A 22,963-nucleotide genomic window follows, 5' to 3' on the forward strand; every position below is an offset into this window, starting at 1 on the left:
TACAGTCCTAAAATGTATTAATTTGTATCCCACAGTGACACAGTTTTAAGCTGTAATATATCTAACTATCAGGTATCCATGATCTAAACATAGACTTCTAAGGTTTTAATGGGTAATTCATTCACTGAGGTTGAGAGCCAACCATATATCATCACTGCCATGCCCATGGTGGGGGCTGCTGGGTCTGTAGTGATAGAGTGTAGCTAGTTCAAGAGCATAGAGTTCAGTGGGCATCTAAAAATTAAGCCCCTGATTAATTCAGACAATTAACACAGAGAAACAATGAAAAACCATTCGGGGAGTAGCCATCGTGCTGGCCTGGTTAACCTTGGGCAAAACCTAATATCGGGTCTTTCTGTTTTGGTGTGTAGTGGATATACGTGAAATGTGCAGCGACTCTTACTTGTTTGAGGAAACAGTTCCAGTAGTGATGGAGTCAGTCTTGGAGAAGCTGGATTTCATGAAGTCGGTGTTAAAGCCTATTTGGCCGCCCTGGTCCACCGGTAAGCACGGAGGTCCAACAGCTCCGGCAGAAGCAGCAGTGGGAATCACGGGTGTGGCTGGGGTGGCCGGTGTGGACGACAGAACACCAGGCATCATAGCAGAATCAGCCTTTCCAGGGAGAAGCTTCTGCATGTTCTGTATATCATATTTGGAAGGCCGGCCCACTTTACCTGTCTTGAAAGCTATTGCCCCACCCATATCAGGTTTGCCCTCTCCTGGCTTGAAGAGGTGCAAGTATTTGACATTCTCGAGGTCATATTTGGAAGGTCTCTTATAGGCATTGCCATTTTGCTGCCTCAGGCTCTCACCCATCTTCAGCTTCTGGATAAAGAAGTCATATTTGGAGGCTCGGGACGCCATGTTTTGGGTGGGAATGCCAGTTGGGTTGCTGCTAAGCGGGGCTTGCTTGTGTTCCATGCTGGTGGAAAACATCTGAGCCTCGGCTACTGGGAGGCAGGAGGAGGGCTGCAGGATTGTCGCGCTCTTTTCCGGAGCTATTTTCGAATTGAGCTCCTCGTGTTTGGTGTGTATGGGCCATGGCAGAGCTTCTCCAGCTTTCAGCTTGCGAATATACTCCTCATATTTAGAGAAGCGTGCTCGACGCGTGGCCTCCTCGCCAGTCAGGGATGAAGAGTCTGAGGTAGCAGCTTTCATCTTCTCAAAGCTGATTTTCTTTCCCAGATCGTCACGGCCCTCCTCATAGCCAAACATGTGGAGGAACTCATTCATGGTGCTGGCTGCATAGTCGCGCAGGACAGAGGATTCTCCTACACAGTAGAATGAACACATGTTGATCCCTTTTCAGTGATATTTCAGCCTTGAGTCAAGTATCGAAGTAATGCATATTTTGCAAAAACTGCATAGAGTGTTGGGTTGTGAGATATGACAAAAATGTCTATCACAATAAGCAAGGTTCACAGGAAAACTGTCAAAAAAAATGCTATAGCATGAGTTTTTAAGCTAATTTGGTAAAAAAAAATAAAAAGCAAAACAATAAAAAGATTATTAAATATCATGTATGTGGCATTGGTTTGCTATGAAAATATGTTTCTGTCTTATACACTGCGACAGTGTATTAGTGTGTACAGTGTGAAAAATATTGAACTGGTAGCCACTCAAACGTTCTTCATTTACTCGTGCAATGAAAGTTCACTTTTTCTTTTACAGTTAATTAAAACACACTGTCCTCCCCAAGGACAGAGCGAAAACGCAATAAACGCATAGTTTAATTGCGTTATGTAGAAATTAATTCTGCGCCATTAACTTTCATCCAGGTTAGGGGAAAAGGTTCAGGGAGATGGGCTGGAAGGAAATGCTCTGGTGTAAAAAAGCAGGAACTACTTAAAGACCCTGCAGGGTTAGTGAGTGTTTCTGTGTATGCCTGTGGAAAGATATTTACACTCCAATGAAAGGCACACACCCCGAGTTTCATATAGTGTAGACGCATGCATATACATGCAAACATTTCATCTTGAGGTTGTATGTCAGTCAGAAGAGCTGGCATGATGCTTGCACCGTGTTTCAGATGACAACTTCGCCCCGGTGTCAGATACACTCCCGGGACCAGTGGCCTCTCTCTCTCTTTGTCCTGGCCTTACGCCAGCTCAGCTCCAGACCTTTTCTTCATTTATTTGATTGGCTTTTTCATCGCTGGCAAACGTAAGAGCGGTAACGCGAGCCACGGCCTTGGTAATTAATACCAAAATATTTCAGCTTTGGTCTCGTATTTCTGTGTTATGGCTAAATCGGTCTCTCTCCCCCATGCTTTTCACATCTCATTCTCAGCATGTAAAATAATCCCCAAATTTCCATCGCAGCATCAGGGTTACTCCTCTCCATAGCACATTACAATGAAAGGCGATCTGGCAGATTGAAAGATCATGAAAAATTTAAAATGCACTATATGAGGCATTTTAGAGGAAACATCCGCTTCTGTTTTTTTTGGGGGGTTAAAATATTTTTTTGGGTGAGGACCTTTGCTGAGTATAAAAAAACTAAAATGATTAACACAATGGAGTCCATTTATTAGGCTGAATAAATGATAAGGGCTGATTTATGTTTGCATCTGCATTTGATTGAGCTTTTCTGATACTGTAGGGCGTAGATCATTTGAGCTCTTTAATGCCAAAAGCAATTTTTTTTTTTTTATTATTTAATTCCTAATTAATAATTAACATCCTTTAACATTTGACAAGTACATTTTTAACTGTTTAAAGAACATGAGTCATTCTGATAAGGCTGGATACTGGTCGTAAAAATGTGACATTTTGTTCCTGTATAGTATGTTCGTATTGGACGTGACTGCTTCGGGGCTGTCGTGTTGGGACATGCGATTTTACCCGGCTTTAAAGTAAGCACAAGGTCTTTAATCTCAATCCGTGAACACTTTCCAAGGACACTAATCAAAGCCACTCGTGTCTCTGGTCTTATTTCACCCATAGGCTTTCAAACAGAGAGGAAAGTCCCATCGTTTCCATATAGAAATCCCCCTCTGCTTTGCTCAAAGTTGCTATCTATGATTACTGTCATTGGCTGTGTGTCTAGTAAAATCTGTATTTGCAGGCTTGTTCTGTTTTCCTGTATTCGTGTACATACCCATATTGCAGTATTGCATGTAGTTGTGGTAGTACTAGAACTAGTAATGTCAGGAGGAACGTTTTCAGCAGCTGGGTAAAAAAAAAATAAAAATCTCTAAAAATAAACGTAATAGACAAATGTTTTTGAGTGCTGAGCGCACTATCAATGTCAGCAGAATGATTAGACTCAAACTGCGCACATTAAGCCAGGACCTGAGCGCAGATAACCTTTTAAAACAGCATGTAAATGAGCTTTTCTTCTCCAACCTTATCACACATCCTCCTAATCATGCCATGTGCATGTGGCTGGGAAGCCGCGGCTTTGGCGGAAAGGTGTGATTTGCCTGGCTGCGCTCCCGAACTCGCTTGCTTTACCTCCCTCCCTCCTTCCCTCGCTCACACACACACACACACACACACACACACACACACACACACACACACACACACACACACACACTCCCTCTCTCTCTCTCTCTCTCTCTCTCTCATCGCTGGAGAGTGTAAAAAGAAGTACCCTTAGTCTTGCCACTTTACACTGCCACATTCCAGCCTGTGACACAGTCCTTGTCTGCGTTTGAGGCAATTGAGCAACATTTTTTTTTCCCACACCGTGTGATAATAAATAGGCACAAGGCTATATCTCTCTTTGCTGGCCAAACATGGCCATTGAATCCTGGGGTGAGCATCTAAATGTGTGTGAGAAGGGAAGAAATGATTAGGACCCACTTATAGGCGGTGGCTATTTCTGGACTAATCAAGGATTAACTGACAACTTGAGTACAGCAGGGGAAATGCCATCCAGTGGTGCTAGCAATTGAGGTTTTTTTTATTATTATTATTAATAAATGAATTTGTTTATTCATTTGATATTGCGAGTAAAAATGTATTTCATACAACAAATGGAAAAGCTAATAATGTGGTGACCAATAATAATCAGTAACCAATTGAAAAAATGTCAAAAAATAGTGTTCCTGTTTCACTACTTACACATGTTCGAAAAGGAAAAAGTAATAAATATATAAATTAAGCTGTCCCCATATCACTAAAACAAATGAGGAAATTCTTGAAAAGAATCTCATTCGCACCCGTGGTCCAGCTGTAATTATTTGAAACTCATCTCTCTGACTGCATTCACTCTCTTGCTTTGCATAGCCGACTTTTTTTCACGGCCCGTGTGCGGGGCGTCAAAAGCTCTGCGCGAGGAGCATTCTGGGCTCGCGGAGCTGATAGGGAACCCACATGGCGCCTCCAAGTGAGGAGTTAAATGTTTTGAAGGTCGCAGTTTCTCTCATTGATCTTGCAATGTTTGTTAATTACATTGTCACTGATGTTGTGAGAGATAATTAAGCCACTATGTTTATATGCATAATTATGTGTGCTCCGCATCAGCCTTTGAAAGACAGCAGCGAGGAAAGGGAAAGGGGGGGGAGAAAAAAATATTTTAATTGTGAACCGAGCGGTAACACGGCAATATAGATGCCCTAGTTACAATTAACAAAAGAGGAGGAGGGAGAAGAGGAGAGGGGGAGGAAGAAAAACAAGTCAAAAAAAGAAGACTAAGAAGAAGAAGAAGAAAAAAAGAAGGGTGCATGTGCTCGATGTAGCCTTGAAACACATTGCGGCTGTTGTAAGATGCACTGTTAACGGATGCAGACAAAAGGTGTAGCGTATTTCACGTGCCATGTTTGCAGGCTTTTTTTTTTTCCTTTTTTTGAACAAATAGAACTAATTAAAGCCACAAACATTTTCTGAGAAAACTTTCAATAAGAAAAGAGCACTTCCCCGCACTATAAGGACGAGCAGAATTAAACCGCCACAGGCAAACAGTCACGCTAGTGGAAAATAAGATGAAATGGAAAATGGAAAATAGGTCTTTTGCAAACTGTAAGCAAAAAAAAAAAATTTACCAGACCAACCAGATTTTAACTGCTGTACTGAAAAAAAGGGGCAGCGGTACCTTATCTGCATTTGTTATCTACTTCAGCTTGAGTGGTATTGCGCTTTGAGCACTACTGTACCTCATAGATTGCAGATAAGTCTGTGGCCGGTCTCAAAGTTCAGCCTGTTGTTAAGCAGTAAATATTTGTTTTTGCTGTTTTCTGGTGTTATTGCCACTTTATAGGATATGCCAACATGTTTGTCATCTAATCTGACTGATAGTAACGCCTGATACTACGAAAAGAAGGCATACGTTTTCAAGAGTAAAGTTTTTTTTTGTTTTTTTTCAGAGGTCAAAAAGCAAAACACTTGGACGGAACACAAGTGCAATTAGCCTGTTTTTGCAAGTTAGACGCTCGTAAAAAATGCGAGCGGTCCCTGAGCTCTTTTCTCCCACCGTGTCTATGTGGCTGTCTCTTATTTAATATGTCATACGTGAGAGCCGATATTCTGTGCTACCGAGTTGCTCTGCAGTGACAAGAGGCTTCAAACAGAGGCTTGGCTGCTATAGTGCTGGAGTTGGTAGGCAGTAAAATAAAACGCTCAAAATATAATCCTAGGTGTAATTGAATAGTTTAATCTGGCCTGCCAACACTACTGGCTCTTTGCTGCTATGTGTATAACACAGTTTTCTCTGTGGGCCTGGTCCAAATATTCAGTTATTGTTGCAGGAAATCGCATAAGTTCCTGTCTTTCCAGTTTCACCTGTCAGAACAGCGTCACTCGATATTTATGGAGTAACTCTAGACAGTGCATTTAGATAGAAATTGTTTAAACCTGTAGGAATACAGCTCTATTTCCTGTGTCGAACTCTCCTTGAGGTTATAATTTTTTAATGTTTTTGTTTTTTAAGGTAAGATAAAAACATGTCTTACCCTAACATCTAAAAAAGACCTCTAAGTGTTTTTAACCCTGAATGAGTACCTGGAGAAGAGAAGGAAGCTTGGCAGTTAGGGGTCTCACTGGACGGTGGGTAGCTTGTTTCTTTTTGAGGACTATCTGAGTCCCGGTCGTCATGGTAACTGCCCTCGTGGGACATAGGCATTGCTTCGGCGTCGTCCCCGTTGTCCTCTTCATCACTGCAGCCTTTGGGCTGTACCATGTACACGCCCTCTGGAGGCAAGTCTTCTCTGCCATTGGCTTTGGACCCCTTTGGCTCGTCGTCGTCGAAAGATGCGTGATCGTCGGCATACTCGCCGTTTACCCACTTCTCGATGGCCTCGCGCCGTTTCTGGTCTTCCTCTAGGCTCTGGCCCAGCGTCAGGCCTTCGGAGAAATCGCTGTCGGGTTTGTCGCCATCGTCGTAGTGCGAACTGCCCCGCTCGCTGTTGTCCGCTAGGTTCGGGTCACCCTCGGCATTCTGGGAGCTGCCATCGTACACCACCTGCCGACTCAACTTGGCACAGATAGCGTTGAGTTTTAGGCCACCTTTTCTTTTGGCGGCCATCGTGGATTTTCCTGAGGTCTTTTCAGTGCATAAACCCCTTTCAGCTGCAAATAAGAAAGAGAAAAAAAAAGCAATTTAGACAAGAATTGTTGATAACTAAAGCAATATTGTAATTCCATGACCCTTTTCCTCAGATACAATTATATGCTACAGATGAGGGTTAACAAAGCGTTTCAGGAGAGTGATGCTGTTCCGACACGGCACTTACATAGCATAGAACAAAGGCTTCCACAAGAATTAATGAAGTATTTTGAATAAAAGGCTGAATCCCGATTCTTCTTAAAAAAGTCAAATTCCACAATAAACAGGAAAAGAAATTAAGTTACATACAGTATATACACTGTAAGTACCAAGACAAAGAGAAAACAAGACAGAAGATAAAAGGAAAGACTTCATATTTTCTGTCACTGAGAACCTAGAAGCAAAAAAAAGGTGACGAGATCACAATCAGACCCCCAACGGCGCACTGAGCAGCAAATGCATCGAGATTTAATCCTTGACATGACAGCGGAATAAAAACAGCCTGACACAGTAGACCCGCTTTACCTAAAGAGGCCCAAGCTCCTGCCAGTGAGAGCTCTGTTCAGCCTTAACTCTGACAGCGAGGGGACGTGACGGCTCTCTGTAAAAAGCTCTCGAAGGCACACAAAAAATAGCATTAAGGCAAAAGATGGAGCTTTCAGCCAACAACTGTGAGAACTAAGACTTTAACCAAGCATCCGCTATATGTTCCACAGTTCCACTCGGGCTGCAGGAGCCGTGTGGAGTCCACAGGGTTTAAGGTATCTTCAATGCTCAAACACACCTGACTCAACTCACTGGTGGATGATAAAACTCAAGTGTGCTACAACAAGGGAATGACCAAATGGTGGCAGAATATGGGGCCTTTAGGTATGGAAAAGGAAAGGTGGCCAAGCAACTGGGTGTAGAGGATATTTTTTATTTTTTCGTTCTTTTAATTAATTTATTTTTTTTACCTCAGGTAGGGTCAGATTGTTCAAATGACTTTTCTATTAAATGCCCTAAATACCATTTCACTTTTGCACCATGGCAAATGTAAAAATTTTACAATATGGTCAAACCCCCCCCCCCCCCCCCCCCAAAAAAAAAAAAAAAACCCACACACAAACACACATATACACACACAAACATCACTCCTCCAAAAGAAACCCTCCTTTCCTATATAACATAGCAATATGGCTTCCCAACAATTATCCAGATCAACAAAGATGTAAAGAGACATGGCTGATTTTATGAAGTGGATATTTTTGCCGCTTTTTTTTTTCTTTCTTTTTTTCTTTTTTTTTTTTTTATTCAGAGCAGGAAATCTTAAAGACTCTGCAGGCCACATACAATACAGAACAGTAGAAGACTCAAAATTGTTCCACTGTGGAAGTTCCACAGGATGGTGTGGTATAAAAATGTCATGTTGGTGGTCTTTTAGAGATCAAAAACATTAATCTTAGATTGAGACACACATACATAGACCCACACTTCCTGTGTACACCTCAATGGCAAGAGGAGTTTGCTGATGTTAAAAGCCACTGTTTCTTTTTTTTGTTTGTATTTGGCACAGTGGCTTTAATGCTTACCTGCATCATATGATAATCAAAAATGTACTAACCTTAAGCAAATGCCTTTTATGAATAACCTGTTCTAAATGTTTCTCTAGGCAACCCTCTGTACAGACGCCGCTTTCTTTTTTTGGGCAGAATCCTCTCTTCTTTTATAGGTTCATAGCATGACTCAGAGATTCATGCCTTACCGAAGCTCATTTTTAATTAAGTTTTTCCAAGCACACTTTTACACGATGCTCTTTTCCCTCACTGTTCTGTAAAAGACATCGTCGACAGGGTGCACATTGATTTATCCAGCATCACACAGCTATTTCTGACCTGTTCTCATAAACTCATCAATACAATACAGGGGACATACCATTCTTGTGCAAACGCATGCAACAGATGACCTAATCAGGATTTCCCACTCAGTCATTCCATTACTACACTATTACGTCGCATTGTCTCTACAACTCTTCTTTTGTCTTCAAGTGTTAAATACACGCAGCTGAAGGTTACGCTGTCATGTCGGACAGCATCCTTGGGGTCCCGTGGCCTCGGCACATGCTTTCTCAGTTACTGTGTTTGTGCTCTGCCCTTCCTTTCTGAAACAATAAGCTGAAGAATTATGCGTCGAACGACGTCCTCTCCGTACCTCACACACACACATACACACACACATACACACACACCGCTGGAATCTAAACACTGCTGGACAACAGGCTTTCTCCCTGAGACAATTGCAGGGCCGGGGTGAAGGGTTCACACTGTAGAGGGCAGCAATTTAAGACCAAAAAAAATCGGCTGGAAAAACTATTAGGAAGTGGAAGACATAAATCCTAAGGTATTTTGTCAGAACACCTCCAAAAGGAAGATTGAGGTCATTTGGGCGTAACAGTGCAGTTCATTTTTTTTTGGTTACTGTGCTAATATTTCATGCTTTAAGTACAGATTTCCTGAACAGCACAATCCAGCTTCACCTTGTAGGACATATGTGTCAAACTCAAGGCCCGCGGGCCACATCTGGCCCGATGTTCAATTATATTCGGCCTGCAAGATCATTTTATATAGATCTATTATTATTGTTATTAATGGCCCGCCAATATGAAGTGCTGATAACACACAAAATACAGATCCCATAAGGCAGTGCTTCAGCTGCCTTGCCGACCGCTAGGCTACCTGGGAACATTCCAGCGTCACCCAAGTCGAGCTTCTGTTGATGTATACAACCCTATTGTAAAGTTATTGCGAAGCTCCTCACAATGGCGAAGAGTAAAGTTGATTCTGAAAACCGATGGGGAGCTGAGTAGATGTTTACTGACATTGCCGGTAAACCCGTGTGTCTTATTAGTGGAGCGAATGTGGCTGTAATTAAGGAATTGAATCTAAGACGGCACTACGAGACAAAACATCAGGAGAAGCTAAAAAACCTGAATGCAGAGCAGAAGATACAGAAAGTAGAAGAGTTAAAGAAGAATCTGACATTTCAGCAGATGTTTTTCACCAGAGCAAAATCACAAAGTGAAGCTGGTGTGAAAGCAGAGGAGAAATCAGAGTCACATCAGCCGGTTATTTACTGAGGGAGAGTTTCTGAAGAGCTGCATGATGAAGCTGTGAGATTTCTTGCGTTTGACAGGAGATATTTTTATGGAAAGCAAAAAAAAGGTTTTTTAAAGTTTAAGTTTATATATATTTTTTTAATGGCATGAAAGCAAAGAAATCCGATTGTTTTGATTTGTTATTTTAACGTTTATTTAAAAGCAAAATTTTTATAATTTTTTTGCAGCATGTTTATATTTGTAACTTGTATCATTTTGACAGGAGATATTTTTTATAGAGAGCAAAATATTTTAAGAATTTTTCTGGAATAATATATTTTTATTCATATTTATGTTAAAAAAACATTTAGTTTTATTGTGTTTAATAAATGTTTATCCTGTTCGGCCCACGACCTAAAGTATGCTTTGAGTTTTGGCCCCCTGTGCAATTGAGTTTCACACCCCTGTTGTAGGATGTGCTTTTTTGTCCATTATCCACAATGTGTGTGTGTGTGTGTGTGTGTGTGTGTGTGTGTGTGTGTGTGTGTGTGTGTGTGTGTGTGTGTGTGTGTGTGTTTTGCTAATGAGCACACACTTGTATTTACATTACTTGATTCTTGAGATCATATTCTGATCCTCCTACTCCTAATCTATAATCACTGTCCACTTTATTAGAAACACCTGCATATTCACGTATAAATCAAATCAGTAAATCATGGGGGATTAGACCGGTCAGATGATGTAGATGGCAGGGCTGCTATGTTAAAAAAGGAAAGTTTTGTTAACCCAAATAAACACTCTTATATCTAACATATCTGGGTATATATGAAACAAACCTTGAGGCAGATGGCCTATAACAACCCAAAACCATATTGGATTCCACTCTTAAAATGCAAAAATGGAAATCTGTGACTACATTTGAGCTCACTGTATGTTTTTTGATTTATTTTTTTTCGCACTATTTTGTGAAAACTCTTAAAAACGTTGTGTGTGAGATCTATACAATTCTGAAATACCCAAACCAATCCAAAAACATTTAAAATATCAAATTTACTACATGGTTTACTACATGTATTGTGCTGCTGCTACGTGATTGGCTGCTTGGACAACTGCACCAATGTGTTTTATGCAGCCTGGCATGCATCTAAAGTCTTGTGTTATGTCAGGACCTGCAGTTAAATGAGTAATAAAAACAGGCCTTGCCACTCATAACCGCTGATTTTGAGTATACGCCTGCCAAACGGAGCTGCTTCTGCTTTTGCCGACACTGCCGATTGCTATGGTAACTGCGCTGTTTACCTCCATTCGTTTGTGTGCATGATAGCGTACAATGCGATAAAATCAGTGGGGACGGAGATGAAAGCACAGGCAGTCACACGGGAGGCTTTCCAGCTCTCATGGGAGCACCGTTCGTGTTCACAAAAATAGGTGTAACAAGCAGCAAAGCCCTATTAATTCCACACTCTGACCTGCTTTTCTAAGCACAATTGAAAACGACAGGGACTCAGCCCGGGTCTCGGAGGTGCTCGAAGATGCTCGTCCACCTCGCCTTCATAAACGAAGCAGCAGGGATCATCATAACTAAACCAAACTTGTTTTTCTTAAGTGGATATGTTTATTGTAACGCTGACAAGATTTTCACGGAAAGACTGCAGAGCTGGAAGGCGGGTAATCCCGTTACTGTATAAGGAGAAAACCTTTGCGGGGGAAAAAAATGCTCTGACTATTTTAAACAATTTCAACAATAAGCGCGAGAGAGGTCTTCCGTTTTATCTGCACAGCCCGAGCCCGATGTACATCAAAGGCCTCGTACGTCCTGCATTTTGTCAGAACGGGGCTACTTTGCCACAGCAAATGCTTACAAAAATGACTAAAATAAAAACGCTCTTGGAAAACCAAAAAAAACAAACAACGAATGAGTCTGTCACGTCTCTCCAGACTCTCTATGTCTTCTTGTTTAATGTGGAGCTTCTGTTTATGTGCCAGAATGATATCATGCCCAATCAAGTGGTGTTTCAAATCCTAATAATGCTGTTGGAAGTGCATTATTTGTGTGAACGTGTGCAGACTGTAATCAGCCTGCCAGAGTGGGGAAGTGGCTGTTAATGACTGCTTAGATTGGCATGTCCTGTCCTCTCCTTTTCTCTCTCTCCCCCTCTCTCTCTCTCTCCTTTTCTTTCTTCCTTTTCTCGTTCTCTGGCAAACACGTTATACACAGAAATTGTTGGAGATGACATATGCGTTTATCGCCTGGCATTTCACCGCAGGCAGAATGTTCTAGAAACAAACCGTACCAAACCACACCTATTTCCCAACATAGATCTGCTGCCTGCTATGTTCTATAGGAAATATGTTCTTGTGTGTTCAGATTTACTGTGAGACTTGTGGCATCTGTCTATAAATCTATAACCTGATCCCCGGTCCAGACTCGCAGTCGTGCAGGGTGTTAATGCTGTAATGTGGGGAATTCAATCGCCGTTTCAGCATAGCTTGACTGACAAGGACAAAACCCCCATCATATGGTGAGTTAATTAATATAAAATAGGCATGGGAAATGCCAGGATCGTAAGAGATTATTTTTCATTATTTAGCATGCTTCACAGTTTTATACCTTCTTCTCTGTCCTTAAAAAGCACCTCTGTAAGATCGTAACCTTCTCGGCAGATTAAGTGACAAGGCCAGGCTCCCAGTGTGTGCCTTCATGAACCCTGTGTCTCCCTTTTCCCCCCATGGAAGTCTGTATCCAAAGCTCCATCGATATATATATATATATATATATATATATATATATATATATATATATATATATATATATATATATATATATATATATATGTATGTATGTATGTATGTATGTATGTGTGTATGTGTGTGTGTGTATGTGTGTGTATGTGTGTGTGTGGGAGTCGTACTCCCAGCCCCCTACTCATAGACCCACACAAAAATGCGCCAGCATCGAAGCTCCCACACCTGAAATAAAAATAAAACAGCGCTATTCTGTTTTTATTTTATGAATTTACAGCTCTCAGGACATGTGTGTGTTTCCATGCTCCCCTGAGGGTGTGAACGTGGGCTCAGGGAAGCCAAGCGGAAAGCCACTGATGGACCAATCCTCCAGTCCCCGGCATCTGGCCCCCTCTTTCACTTTTATTACACAAGAATAACAATAAGCAGGTCTGCGACCCCGTGTCCAGATTTGCCGTAATTTTTTCCAACAGTCTGTGCTGATGCTCCAAATTTCCATTTTCTGCATGCATATTTAATTGAGTTTTGTCCCAGTGGTGCGGAAATGATTTGTTTTTTGCTCTCTGTTCACTTGACTCCTCTTCGGAGTTGGTAACCCTGATTAAGACGTTCGCGTTAATTTCCCAGCGCACACCTTTTTTTTTGTGCATTAATGGTTCTGATCGTCTAATTAAAACTTCTCAGCTTCACCGCTGATCACCGCTCGTTGTGCTTCTGACCTGAAGTTTTAATTGCCGCGTCAGAGGCGATAATAATAATTTCTGGGTTCTGATGATTAAAAACAATGCCATTGCCGACTGCATTTTAAAGGGATAGGAGTCAGGGGAAGAGGGGTGCTGCTGGGGGTACGGAGGTAGGAGGGAATGTGCTTATAGGGTGAATATGGGGCCATTTTCCAGAAGAAAAAACTGATGGATTTCTTGTTTCTTAGCAGGTTTTGGAGGAAAAACAGGCTTGTTGGGGTTTACTTTTACTTTCATATAAACGAAAATCAAAAGACATTCCGTTCACAAAAAACATGCGTGCACATGCACACACGTGCACGTATTTCGGTATACTAAGAATGGGTGAACCTTTTACTGACAATTAATAATGCGGTTAATTATGGGTGTGCCTACACCTAACGCCAACAATTAGCCAGCTCTCCCCACAAGGACAAAATCAACAGATGTTACATATACTAGTAATGAAACTATATAATCACATTATTTATTTTAAAACTTTTCCCGACTTTAGTTCAAATGACTTTTTTCATACTTCACAAAGTAGTATCTTATAGTGTTAGAAAATCACTCTGCTGAATTTAAGTAAGCTATTAGGGCCGAGGGTGTAGGGTCCAAAGAAAAAACTGTAGTGTTGCTATAAAGGAATGCTGAAGCGTGTGGTATTTCATGGACACCCACTTCACTTCCCTGTCCTCTTTTATCTGATAGATTCTAATAAATTCTTTAGATTCCGCTGCAGGAATCAATCCTTTGTGTGAGGATGCACATGGAGACAAAACAATTACGCTCAACATATAAATGCACCAAAACAAACTCCTTTTCACTCAAACAACAAATGTTTGAAGTCCCAAAACGTGAGGACGTCAACAAAGACGAAGGCAGACACACAGACAGACACAAATCTGTTTCATTATTAATCAGCTGATGCTTGTAGTGTGTTTTTGCTATCAATAAAGCACTTATTGCTTTTAGTCTTGAATGTGACCTTGCACGCTGCCTTTCAGCCGACCTTGAGAGACCTGCTCTGACTTCTCAGTGAACCTCTCTCTTTATCTCTCTCTCTCTCTCTCTCTCTCTCTCTCTCTCTCTCTCTCTCTCTCTCCCCTTCTCCCCACCCCCCTCCTCCTCCTCCTGCTCTTGCAGACAGGAGCCTTTAGCCAAGTACAATACTCAAGCCAGGGACTGCTGCGACTAGCACAAACAAACAAGCCCTGAAAAAACAAAGGCAAACACGGACACACACCATGCAGCACAATGGACTCAAAATGCCACTGTATATTTTTAAATGCAAAGCGGAAAAGGAAATTTGCTGTAAGGGGAGTAATTAGGCAAATGCACAATTCTAAGAAAAAAAAATTCTCATGGAAAAAAATCGTTCCACACGGCGAGAGACAAACTTTGTTGGTGACCCGAGCTTATCTAACAAACTTTTAGCTAAGATGATTGTTGCACAACAAAGGGACGAGTGTGTGATAAAATTATATAACACAAAAATACTTAAAAAACAAAGGATTTGAGTTTTTTTATATCTCAGAAAAAAGTTATAGCAATATACATACTGTAATATAACATCTGCAATATAAATTAGTATTTTGCAAGCAGAAAACCATTCAGTCACTTACTACATTCACTGTTTAGTTTAATAAAAATTATTTATTTATTAGTAGATCTGACTAAGGCAATCTATAGCATTTAGTTTCTGTATAAAAGCAGTGCTTCAGATGGAGCCAGATTGAGTGCGACCCTGGCGGTGGAGGTTAATTAGCCACGTTGGCAGTTTAGAGCTGGGTGGCAAGACCTCTGTGAAGAGCTGGCAGCAGGTTTGGCAGCAGCTTTGGCAGCAGGGCATTGACCAGGCACTGCACAGAGCCTTCCGACACCTCTCAAGGGTCCTTAAGCTGATATTCATACACATTAACTGCTTGAGTTGGTTGTGCTTCCGCCACGAGGAACCGTGCCTGGTGCCGATGTATAGGATAAGCGCGTGAGCCAGGAGAAGGAGATGGAAGGGAGGAGGGATGGCAGAGAGAGGTTGGCCGCTGCTTGGTGTCAGGGCATGTCACTCAGAGTCATTAACTGCTAGGATATATTTCATTTAGCGGTTTCCGGGGCCACACTGCTGAGCAAGCCAAGCCACCATTAGGGCCCGTCCTCCAGAGGGAAACACAAGCTGCTCGATTAGTTATCAATTAGGAGTGCAGAACCCTCCACCTGCTGCGTGTGAGAGAGTCCACGGCCACATCTTATAAACTACACCCTAACCTTTCTCCTTTTCTCTATCTCTTTCAGTGACACAGATTTTTCTCCTAGCTACGAACTGCCGTCATCTGAATATCAATCACCTTTGTACTGAACCTAAAACCTGTACTTACATGTTTCACTGTGCCACCACAATCACCACAATGACTCGTGGCATTTCTTAAACGAGCGTCTCAATCTTTTTAACAGCGTATATTTCAAATGAAATCCAGCAGAGCAACAAAGCTTTTAGATGATGGGCAGCACGTCCCTTAAGCAAAAAAGGGAAAAATTACACAGGGTGCCTTTTTCTTGGAAACATTTCCATCTCTCGTGGAAAGCCTAACTGATTTCCAAGCTTACCTCTTAAATTTTACTATTTTCTTTTTTTTTTTTTTTTTGCGACTCTCTGCGCTCGCACGCGTTCAATGTTTTTAAAGCAATTTCCTTAAATTCTCCCTGCCCACTGTAGGCCCCTGCATCTTCTGCATGAGATGAGAGGAGAAAGAGGGGGAGGAGGAGGAGATGACTTTAAGCAAAAAAACTGCATTTCCAGACAGGAAGAGACAGGAAGATCTCGCTGACAACTTCGATCCCCGGCCACCATTAAAACATTTGCTGTGCTTCACAGACTTTGCCTTTTTTTTTTTTTTCCTGCCTTTCCTTTTTCCTCATTCTTGCTTAATACAAGCAGGAATAAGTTACAGGTGTCCTCTAAATGTCTGCTGCATCAGGTATAGGAGGAAGGGATTTCAGTGTCCTTGTGTCTTTCTTCTAACAAAGACAAAAACAAAGTCAGCAAATTAAGCTTTTTCAACACTGTGCAGCATCAACCTGCTGATGTCTTTCTTTTCTTAATTTTTTTCTTTATTACCATTATTACTATACATTATTATATATTATTTTATACCTAATTATTTACCACAATTCTTATTATTATTATAATTATTAATATTATTACTGAATATTATTTTTGTTCTTATTATAAAGATCATCTTAAAATGTCCCCACAGGGATAGAAATATCTGACACTTTAAGCTTTGTGAAGACATTCAACTGGTCCCCACTCTGAAAACTGCTTTTTTTTTTTTTTTTTTTTCTCAGAATTGGCAGCTTTCGTTTAACCAACAACTAAACTAAAAATAAGCAGTAGGTCATGTCTAATGCATGTCACTTTATTGGTCTATAATTACCGTATGCATACACAGTATATCAAAACCCCATTCTGAAATATAAATAAAAAGGGAAGATTTAAACCCTTCAATAAATTGAAACAGGTATCTGTGTTTTGTTCAAAAAAAAAAAAAAAGGGGGAAAAAAAGCCCGAGGAGGTAGAGTGCTGCTTTACTGAAACTGCATGCTATTTTGGTCAGAGAACATATAAAGGAAGTGTTGCTGGCTGACTCAAACAAAGAATTTGCTTTTGATAAAACCACAACAGCTTCTTGTATATTCTACACTAAAACATTTTGGTTTCCTGATTTTATTTATGCAGTATAGCCTCATGCAAACTGAAGCAACAACAAGTAAACAGCACAACAGCCTGTTTTTTTTTTCTCTTCTGTTCAGAGCAGAAATGTGGAGTTGAGGTGGTGGTGACAAAAAAAAAAAAAAACCAGCAAGAAAAAAAAAAAATTAACACTGCCTCTTTTTTTGCATTGACCTAAATGTCATGTATGCACTGAAGCTTATGATGAGCGTCAGACAAGCGCAGGTTGCAATTTTGCCTTTCGTCGACATTAGGGTTTGCCTTATTATTATTTTAAAGTGAAAACGGATACTCCGCTGAAGTGCAAATTTGATGAATTACTGTAGCAGATTGCTGTTATTAATTATTAAAGCGTATTTTATAAATATTCAAGTCTGTCATGCATCTAATAATGAAGGCTTTGGAGAAGGTTACTTCCAGCACGCATCCTAATGTGTCAGAAATATCACTTTTAATCAAGGCTGTGTCAGGGTGTGCATCTAAACTCTAAAAATACAATCACCGGGTGAACTCTTTCACTCTCTCACTCACTCGCTCTTTTTACTCAGTCACTCGCTCTTTACCTCCCCAATTGACACTCACTCACTCATTCATTCTCTAACACTCTCACTCACTCATTCACTCTCTAACTCTCTCACTCTCACACACTTTCTCTTACTCCTTCTATCCCTCTCTATCCCTTTTTATCCCTCCACCAAGTGACCAGCTTCTTGCTGTGCTCATCCTAAAGGAGTGTGTTTTGTATGCGAGTGAATAATAATGCATCGGAGCTGATCTACCTTCTGGACACACCTATTCCCAGTGCTAGCGCCGCCATATGGTGCGATGCATATTCATACGGCTGCGTCTGAGCTGCCGCAATGCTTAAGCGCCTCTTCACAAACTTCAAATAGGACGAGAAGAAAAGCAAAGATAAAGTTTTCCCCCTCTGCGAGCTTGCCCCTTTATTCTTTTTCTATTTCCTTTTTCTTTTGTCTTTGAGATGAGGATGGGTGCTGAAGGCTGGTCCCAATGTGAATGTGTGTGTGTGTCTGTGTGTGTGTGTGTGTGTGTGTGTGTGTGTGTGTAGTGTGTGTAGTAGATGTCAGGCTGTGGGTAAACTGCGCTGTCAGGTGGGCTTGCCGCTCTCTCCCCAGCAGGGTAAATTTCAGCCAAGAGCGATGGGGAGATTAACACTGTCAGAACTGCAACACTAACCCTTCATTATCAGAGCACCAGGGCCTGAAGCACACACACACACACACACACACACACACACACACACACACACACACACACAAACACACACACACACATGCATGAACACATAAACACACTGGTCTCCAATGCCTGGGCACAGAGCTAGTAATTACCAAAGCAACCTCTCAGTGTTTCTCTCTTTTCTACCTCAACAGTTTTTCCACCTTCTTAATGTCTACCATCCTCCCATGTCTTCTCTCGAACTCCTCGCTCCACACCTTCTATTTTCCACTCGTTCTCCCTCCCGCTCTTTCTGCCACGTGTTCATCTCTGCTCCACTGTATCTCATGCCAGAAGCACAGTGCCAGCCTTTTGCCAGGTGGCGTGACACACTTGTCAGCGAGCCAGGCATGGTGGCAGTGTGTGTGTGTGTGTGTGTGTGTGTGTGTGTTTGTGCACGCATGCTGTATTAAGTGCTGCTTTATCAAATTAGTTTGGTATCCAGCCGATGCGTAATAAAGGTACAGCGAAGTCCCTGCTGCTTCCCAGACATCAATCCTAAAAGTGAGAGCCAAACCTGGGGGCTGGCACCAGCCTGGGTACCGGCCTGGACAAGCGCCACACCTTTTCCCACTGATCAGCTTATGGCGTCTTGGGCACACCAATAACACTGTGTGAGAGCGCCTGAACAAACGACACAGTGGCAGCTGCTCTAACAGGTAGCGAAAGATGAAAAGCTCTACAGCGGCAGCGGCGCTTTATCAGACGGAGCAACAAGCGCTTTTGTTTTCACACAGGGGCCTTATTCAAGGTGATGGACTGCTGCTGCACATTTTCAGCAACGTCATCTTTTCAAAGCATGTCTTCAGTATTGCTCTCTCTCATGGGGAGGATGGAGAGATCAAACAACGAGGAAAGAAGGGGGGGGGGGGACTACCTGAACAATATACCTCCTAGCACTTGGTCTGTTACGCAAATAATGCAAGTTGCGAAGCCTCCATAAAGGCGGGAACGAGACTTCAGAGGGCTTTGAGTATGCAGACGAGTAGTGTGTGTCAGAGAGGAGTGGAAATTTAGGAGGTAAAAAAAAATGAAAGAAAAATGAGAACAGAAGGTACTGGAGTGTTGATCATAACTAATCAGAGGCCCTGAGAGAGCATCTGTTCTTTCACCCTGATTTGAAATAAAGTACATCGGAGGTGTCCATATTTACAACTCCAACCCAAAGGAACTCAATTTGTATCGTTTTGGACGTTTGTTTCTTTTTTTTCTATTAAAGCTCTCGTTTTCATTTTGTGACGTCACAAAATAGTCAACGCCACAAACCTATCATGCTTCATATGCAAATAAAGCGAGGATGAGGTCATACCCGGAAACTCGTCGCAGCAGAACAAGTATGCAAAGCTACAATAGATAGTTATTTTACATTAGCTAATAACAGTGAATAGCGAAATAATGTTGCTAGGTGTTAAGAAAAAAACCCTTTTCTAGAATAGAAAGGAGGGCCTTTGTGGTTTCTTGGTATCAAGATAACCTGAAACAATTTGTTTTAATAACTTTGAGAGTGAGAAACAGAAAGGGGGAATAACTGTTTATAGCTGTTATGATGCAAAAGATAACAGGAAATAACTTTGCAACAAAAAAAAACCCTGACGTGCCATTCTTTAATAAAAAAAACTAATTGGTTGCAAATAACTATGATATAAGTGGAAATAAAACATAAAGGCATAAAATGACATACAATGTCTTCAGCAAAAATCAATGTTTATTCCCCACAAATAAATCATTATCTTACCTTTTTTTAAAAAAGTTTTAAAATGAGCAGGTAAAGTTGAGGCTATAAATGACTCGGCCTAGCCACAATGCTCTGCGTGGGCGTCTTCTCGCCGCAAGTATAGAGTCACTAATGATGTGGTAGGAAGAGCCTGGACTTCAACAGGTGCCACCGGCTACATGTTCATTAAACAATAGCAGCCTTGCTGTCAACAAGCCTAGTCTTCAATTTAACACAAGTGGCCGAGAAAAGCATTGCGAATTCATGTTCGTGTGCTCCAGCGAGTTCTAGAGGAAGAGGTTTGAGTGCGGCTGAGACAGTAATCTGAAGGGTTTCAGCGAGCAGAGCAGAAACAAAGCCAAACAAAGCTCTCCCTGCAATATGAGTTTGGTTAGCCTGAGAGTTAGAGCATGAGTTATGGCTTCTGGGCTGCTGGGGAAGCTTGTATTTATGGGGGTACTGAGTGAGTGTTAAATCCCTGCTAAGAAATAAAGTCGTCCCTGAGCGAACTGGGGAAACATTTCACTCAGTCAAAAAGGTGGTTTGGAAAAAAAAGCCATTCCTCTTCTGCAGGGAAGTGCTATTCCTTATTCTGTGTTGCGAGGGAAAAACTATATAGGGAGATGGAGGGATATCAGATTGAAGGTGCATGAATCTGAAAGTGGATTTGAATCCTTCTGAAGCCAAACATCCTCAGGGGACGAAAGAATGAGACCAACTCCACTAAAATAGCAGCATTTCTGAGCATGTTTGTCGAAAGTATGCAAACCTGTTTGAGTGTGGTTTCATTAAAAAAAACAAAAACAAAAAAAAAAGATTACTAACCCAATACCTGAAACTGCGCCAGTAACTTGCAATTGAATGCAAAACAAATTCTAGGAAAATGCAAAGTGTATCTTGCATCCCCTGTGGTTCCTTCACCTCTCCTAGAGCTAAAAGCCTCCGTCCCCTGCGCCCCCTCACCCCCCAAGCAGCAATCACAATTATTCCTTAAAAAGGCTCTATTTCTGCATTAAGCTAAAAGGACTATATCTTGTTCCACCCCTCTGAGTCAGGGCCGCCTCACTTACCCTAAGTATCTCAATAAATCAGCAGTTACTGTTAACATGTACTCCACAATTCAGTCATCAATCTCCCGCGGCTCAGAGCGAAAACAGGGGAAATATCTGCTTAGTAAAATCTCGCGCAAAGTGTGTGCACAGACGGAAACGCAAACACGCCTACACACAGACAGGCACACACACATACACACACAAACAAACAAAACAATCCAGCGGGACATTGGAACCATTGCCAGATCTCTACAGAAACATGAGCCCAATTCATGTCTGATCTCACCTTCACTGAGGGATCAACATTGTTGGTAAGAGAAACAAATCAACACAGACAAAAAAAGAAACAGACCCACTCCTCTCATCTGTCTCTTTCTCTTCTCTGTTTATCAGTCCTGCGCTAAGCCCATTATGGCCTGAAACTTGAGAGGCTCCATGCAAATGTGTGTTTAGTTTTAGGGACACTGTATTTATTTAAGAAAAGGGAAAGTTTAATTGAGAGGCGCGCTGGATTAAGCCAGAACAGCGCACATCCGAGCCAAATGCAGATGCAAATACAAACCCCGGCGTGTTCCCTGGCGCTCAGAGAAATCCTTAGAACATTTGTATCTGAGCAAGCGGCTGAGAGCTCGCTCAATGCTAGCATACCGCCGCTTAGCTGTGCAAATAAAACCACATGTCAGCGGGATGAGACATCCAGTGCCATCCTTCTTACAGGCCTGGGTGGTAATTAAGAACAACAATTTGAGAGAAAACGTACACAACGGCTAATCCACAACCAACACAGACCGAAACTGTAGAAGATTAGACATCGAGACATTACTTGTCAAGAAGTCTTAATTTGCCCAGCAATTAGGCCTGTTTTTCCTTCACATCACACCTGTGGAACAGGATCTGAATGAAGTATTGTAAAAAAAAAAAAAAAAAAACAAGTCAGTGAGTTTAACATTAGTTTTTTTTCACAATCTTATTTCACTTCTACTTTTTTCCAGAAGTGAAAAAATAATCGTTCGTTTTCTTTTGTCTATTTGGTTATCAGTTCTGTGTGAGTCGACCTGCATACACAATGGAATTATCACACATTCTGACATCACACCTGACTCTAGCAGCACCTCAGCCTGTGCATGTGTATGTGTGTGTGCGCGTCTACAGTTCACTGTGAGTGTGTGTTGCGTCTGGCTCGAGCCTTACCTGGCAAGAGACGGCCCTCCTGTTTGCGTCTCACCTCTCCGTGACGCTCGGGCGGAATTCTCTCCACGAAGCACGGCATTTTTTCCCCCCGTCTCCCCACGTGCCTCCACGGCTAAGCCGTACTCGTCCCCACTCTTTCTCTCTCTCTCTCTTGCTCCTTGTGTCTTTCGCTCTCGTACATGCGGCACAGATGTCAGGGCTGTGCGTGTTTACCCACTTTACCAGTAGGGGTCCTTCACCACCCTCTGCTCTCTAACTCTACAGCCGTTATGGAGAAAAAAAAAAAGGCCTGGAAGAGCGAGAGCGAGCGAGATGGAGATAGAGAGAGGTCACTTAAGCTGCTCTCCCCAGTGTGCCGAGCGCGTGGCTGACTGTCCAGGCTGGAGGAGAACGCAGCAGGCAAGCCCACTCCGCTAGGCTCCAGCCTCTCAGATTGAGTTACACAGAGTCAATGAGCGAGTAGCAGCCATGGGCAGGGGCAATATCATGGATACAGAGAGAGAGAGAGAGAGAGAGAGAGAGAGGTAAAGAGAGAGAGAAAGAGGAAAAGGGAGGGAGGGAGAGACCATGCACGGCTGCTGTTGACACTGATAACATGTGCCACAAACTCCACACTCGCTACACCGAAAGCAGATGCCCTGCTCTCACATTTCACCATCTCGCCCCATGATGGAGGCTGTTTTTTTGTTTTTTTTGTTTTTCGGTTCCCCCCCAAAAAAATTTTTGATTTAAAATTAAATAACAAGCCTCCGTCCGAGTCGTTGACATGCGCCTGCCAGATTCGTAGACTACGAGTTATTGTTTAGCGAAGAATTTCAAGTTTCTCTCCTACATGCGGGCCACTTTTCACATCGCAATATTAATACCAGGCATTGCAGCTGCTCTGATGACAGCTCTCTCTCTCTCTCTCTCTCTCTCTCTCTCTCTCTCTCTCTCTCTCTCTCTCTCTCTCTCTCTCTCTCTCTCTCTTGCGCTGAGACAGCGAGCTCAGACACAAGAATTTGAGAC

General features: G+C 42.0%; 1 protein-coding gene and 1 long non-coding RNA gene across 13 annotated transcripts in view; both read right to left on the reverse strand.

The window, feature by feature from the left end:
• casz1 (castor zinc finger 1) overlaps positions 1-22,963 on the reverse strand; it is a 203,129-nt gene that overhangs the window by 28,862 nt on the left and 151,304 nt on the right. For 7 of the 12 annotated variants that reach the window (XM_083569696.1, XM_083569692.1, XM_083569700.1 and 4 more), the window contains 2 exons: positions 5,946-6,512; positions 404-1,271 (listed from right to left, as the gene is read on the reverse strand). In XM_083569696.1, coding sequence (XP_083425822.1) covers positions 404-1,271; positions 5,946-6,468 — 1,391 coding nt within the window. In that variant the 5' untranslated portion in view covers positions 6,469-6,512. Of the gene's footprint in view, positions 1-403; positions 1,272-5,945; positions 6,513-21,955; positions 22,402-22,963 lie in introns of those variants that run through there. The other 5 variants (XM_083569691.1, XM_083569690.1, XM_083569698.1 and 2 more) reach the window with 4 other exon arrangements.
• On the reverse strand, positions 7,432-9,683 carry LOC310741743. Its single transcript, XR_014538047.1, has 2 exons — positions 9,455-9,683; positions 7,432-9,420 (listed from the first exon to the last, which is right to left on the reverse strand). It is a non-coding gene; the product is annotated as an uncharacterized lncRNA (long non-coding RNA).

Source organism: Silurus aristotelis, assembly GCF_946808225.1.
Source record: "Silurus aristotelis genome assembly, chromosome: 19".
In the NCBI taxonomy this organism is placed as follows: domain Eukaryota; kingdom Metazoa; phylum Chordata; class Actinopteri; order Siluriformes; family Siluridae; genus Silurus; species Silurus aristotelis.